Raw genomic sequence first — 3,849 nt, forward strand, 5'->3', positions numbered from 1 at the left:
AGAGCAGGGCTGATCAGGGGTTAGGCGCCTTCCCTGTCACGAAACAGAGCAGGGCAGATAGGGAGGTTTAGGCCCCGCCCCGTCACACACAGAGCCGCAGGGTGATCAGGGGGTTTGGGCGCTGCCCCCTGTCACGCTGATCCCGGTGCCGGGAGGCATATTACCCTTTTACTATATAGGATAGAGGCCTGGTGCACGGGTGGGGGCCGGCTGGTTTGCCCTGAAGGGTGTCCTGGATCAGGGTGGGGTCCCCACTGGGGTGCCTGGCCAGCCTGGGTGAGGGGATGATGGCTGCTTGCAGCTGGTCACACCCCCTTCAGGGTGGGGGTCCCCACTGGGGTGCCTGGCCAGTCTGGGTGAGGGGCTGAGGGCCGTTTTCAGGCTGGCGGGTGACTGAAGCTCCCAACCTGTCCTTTTTTTCTTTTTCTTTTTTATTCTGGGCCAGCTTTAGCTCTGAGGCCTGGCTCCAGCTCTGAGGCCTCGGCTGCTGAAAGCAGGTATCTGGTTTGTTTGGGTTCTATAATTGAAACACTGTTTCAACTCCAATTCTGAGATCCCGGCTGGCTGAAAGCAGGTTTCTGGGGTTTTGTTTAGCTTCTATATTTGTAACAATGTTTCAAACTGCAAGATCAGAGGCCGGCAAGGCAGGTGGGGAATGTTGGCTTCCTCTGTCACTGAAGCAAGCAAGCCTCATGTTCGCTTCAAGCTGCCTGGCTGCCGGCCGCCATCTTGGCTGGCAGTTAATTTGCATACCTCCCTGATTAGCCAATGGGAAGGGTAGCGGAGGTACGGCTAATTACCATGTTTCTCTTTTATTAGTGTAGATGGCTATTATGCAAAGTATTCCTTTGGGAGTTCGATCGCTTGCTATGATGTGCTCTGACCACCAGGGGGCAGCACAGAATGAAGGAAGCCCACGGCCAGCAGTTGGGAGGCCCCAATCGGCCCTGATCACTGGCCAGGCCTAGGGACCCTACCCATGCATGAATTTTATGCACTGGGCCTCTAGTACTTTCATAGTGATACTTGATGAGCTAGGTTTTTATTTAATAATCTTGATAAAAAATACTTTTGTATATAGTAAAAAAATAATGCTGTCGTTGCCTTTTTCCATAGACATTAAAACCAGTGTTTAAGAATTTTATGTTTTAATATTTTAGACTTATAAAGAGCAAATAAAAGACTTGTTTTTTAGTATTGTTTGACCAATTTTAACTAGATTGACAGGGCATCTTTTGGTTTATTTAACTAAATATAGCTTTATTTTAAATTGTTCAGATGTTACATGAATAAAAATGAATGTTATTAAAAAGAGTCTTTTTATTTCAAGCATGTTCCAATTCTTAACATTTTATTTAATCTTTAAGCTATATTTCTCCTTCCTTCTATTCCCCCTATTGGGTACTTTTGGTCTTTCAAAAATTTTTCTTTCCCAGTATTAAAACTTTGTTACTCTATAGAAAAATATTGTTTAAAAAATCTATTAGCAAAATCTCTGGGGATCACCGGTTCTCAACCTGTGGGTCGCGACCCCTTTGGGGGTCGAACGACCCTTTCACAGGGGTCGCCTAAGACCATCGGAAAACACATATATAATTCAATATTGTTTTTGTGATTAATCACTGTGCTTTAATTATGTTCAATTTGTAACGATGAAATTGGGGGTCACCACAACATGAGGAACTGTATTAAAGGGTCGCAGCATTAGGAAGGTTGAGAACCACTGCTGTAGATGATAGCCAGATACATTTTTTCCCTTCTTTTAAATTTTTCTTATTGTACTTTGTTAAACTGGTCTTACACATGAACTTTCTCAGAATTAGGCAGTTCCTGGTTCCTATGGGACTTCCTGTTTTCTCAAATGAAAATAAAAAAGCACCTCAGAAAGGAAACGTGGTGAGTGTGAAGTACTTTGTAGGCTCAGTCTTAGTTGTGACCTGGATTATAGAGATCCAGGTATCAAAGCTTTGACTATTTTTACATGTGATTTAAAAATAGATGATAAGGAGGATTTTCTAAATAATAATCATGAGAGATGCTACATAATTCAGCCATAAACTTGTTGGTATCTTTCCTGGAGGATGGGTGAGTATAGGGAGGTTGGATAGAAAGTGGTTAATTCTTTCCTTATAATATTTATCGGAAATGCAAAATTGTTTAGTACTGAGACATAATTCTTAAGTACTTTGATCTGTATATTTATTTCTTGCGATTTTCCAAAATATTAGCAAGGATTAGGAAGGTTTTTTTTAAGTTATTAGAAGTCAGAATTCTAAATTATTCATTTTTAAAGCATGTTGTAGACTGCACAAGTAGTAAGTGCTTTTAGAAGTGTTTTGAAGAGAAACCAAGTTAAAGAGGAAACAAATGATTCAGTCATTAACAGTAACAATAGGTAACATGTATTAAGTGTGTGAGACTATGCCAAGCATTTTTTATGATTTATCTCATTTAATCCTCACAACAACAATATAAGGTAGGTGCCATTGTTACATCCTTTCTTTATAGAAGAGGAAACTACAACTTAGAGTGGCAAAGTAGATGTTAGTTCAAGGTCACGTTGCTGGTAAGTGATGGAGCTAGGACTTGAACCCAGCAGCTCTGACATCAGAGCACCTGCTATTACTATGGAGAACACCACAAATTCAGAGTGAGAATGGTAAGTATAATAAGTCTGAAAAAATGCTTTTCCCAACTGTTATTATCATCAGTTTGTTTTACATTTTATTTGCATGTTTATATTCAGTTTTAGCAAAAAACATGCTGGCATTTCAGAGGACTTATTTAGGGGGATTCTAATTTTCATTTTTAAATTATGCTAATAGTTCTCTCTCTTTTTTTTCTTGATAGTAAAAAACCCCTTTGATGAAACATTTGGAACAATACAAGTAAGTAAAAGATGATAATACTGATATTTTGTCTCATGTTTTATATGATAAAAGTATTACCAACTAAAAATAATAATTTTTAAAAGGTTCTTGCTTTGGCTAGTGTGCTCAGTGGTTAAAGTGTTGGCCCATGCACCAAAGGGTCTTAGGTTCAATTCCTGGTCAAGGGCACATACTGGGTTGCAGGGTCGATCCCTGACCTCTGTTGGGGCCCATGCAGGAGGCAACCAATCAATGTGTCTCTCTCACATTGATGTTTCTTTCTCTCTCTCTCTCTCTCTCTCTCTCTCTCTCTACCCGCCTCCTCACTCCCCGCCACTCTCTTTAAAAAAAAAAAAAAAATCAATGGAAAAACTATCCTCAGGTGAGGATTTAACAAAACATTCCTGCCCTAACCGGTTTGGCTCAGTGGATAGAGCGTCAGCCTTCGGACTCAAGGGTCCCATGTTCGATTCCGGTCAAGGGCATGTACCTTGGTTGCGGGCACATCCCCAGTAGGGAGTATGCAGGAGGCAGCTGATAGATGTTTCTCTCTCATCGATGTTTCTAACTCTCTATCCCTCTCCCTTCCTCTCTGTAAAAAATAAAAATAAAAAAAAAATTCCTTCCGCAGCTGGTATCACACAAGTTGAGTGCTTGCTAGGTGCCAAGCTTGCTAAATTGCCTCACTAAATCCTACAACCCTAAGAAGTGGGTGTTAGAATTCTCTGTGTTACAGTTGAGGAAACCAAGGTTCAGAAAGATTCGATAACTTGTCCAGATTATGCAGCGTCAGAGTGGAGTCCCCGGGTCACTCAGCAACCATTGGTTGTCGTTACAGAGCTGCAGTCGCAGGTGGTTTAAAATGTGTTTTTTCGCCTCCAAATGGTTTTGTTGGTTTGTTTAAATAGTGAAATCTAAAGGAGAATCTCATTGTTCAGGTCTCCATTTAAAAATTTAACCATAATTAAAAATGTATAAA

The 3,849-nt window shown here is 40.8% G+C and overlaps 1 protein-coding gene across 1 annotated transcript in view; it reads left to right on the plus strand.

The window, feature by feature from the left end:
• Positions 1 to 3,849, plus strand: part of LEMD3 (LEM domain containing 3) — an 81,365-nt gene that overhangs the window by 32,246 nt on the left and 45,270 nt on the right. The window contains exon 3 of the mRNA XM_023760661.1: positions 2,851 to 2,888. Coding sequence (XP_023616429.1) covers positions 2,851 to 2,888 — 38 coding nt within the window. The remainder of the gene's footprint in view (positions 1 to 2,850; positions 2,889 to 3,849) is intronic.

The sequence above is a fragment of the Myotis lucifugus genome, unplaced genomic scaffold, assembly GCF_000147115.1.
Source record: "Myotis lucifugus unplaced genomic scaffold, Myoluc2.0 scaffold_189, whole genome shotgun sequence".
In the NCBI taxonomy this organism is placed as follows: Eukaryota; Metazoa; Chordata; class Mammalia; order Chiroptera; family Vespertilionidae; genus Myotis; species Myotis lucifugus.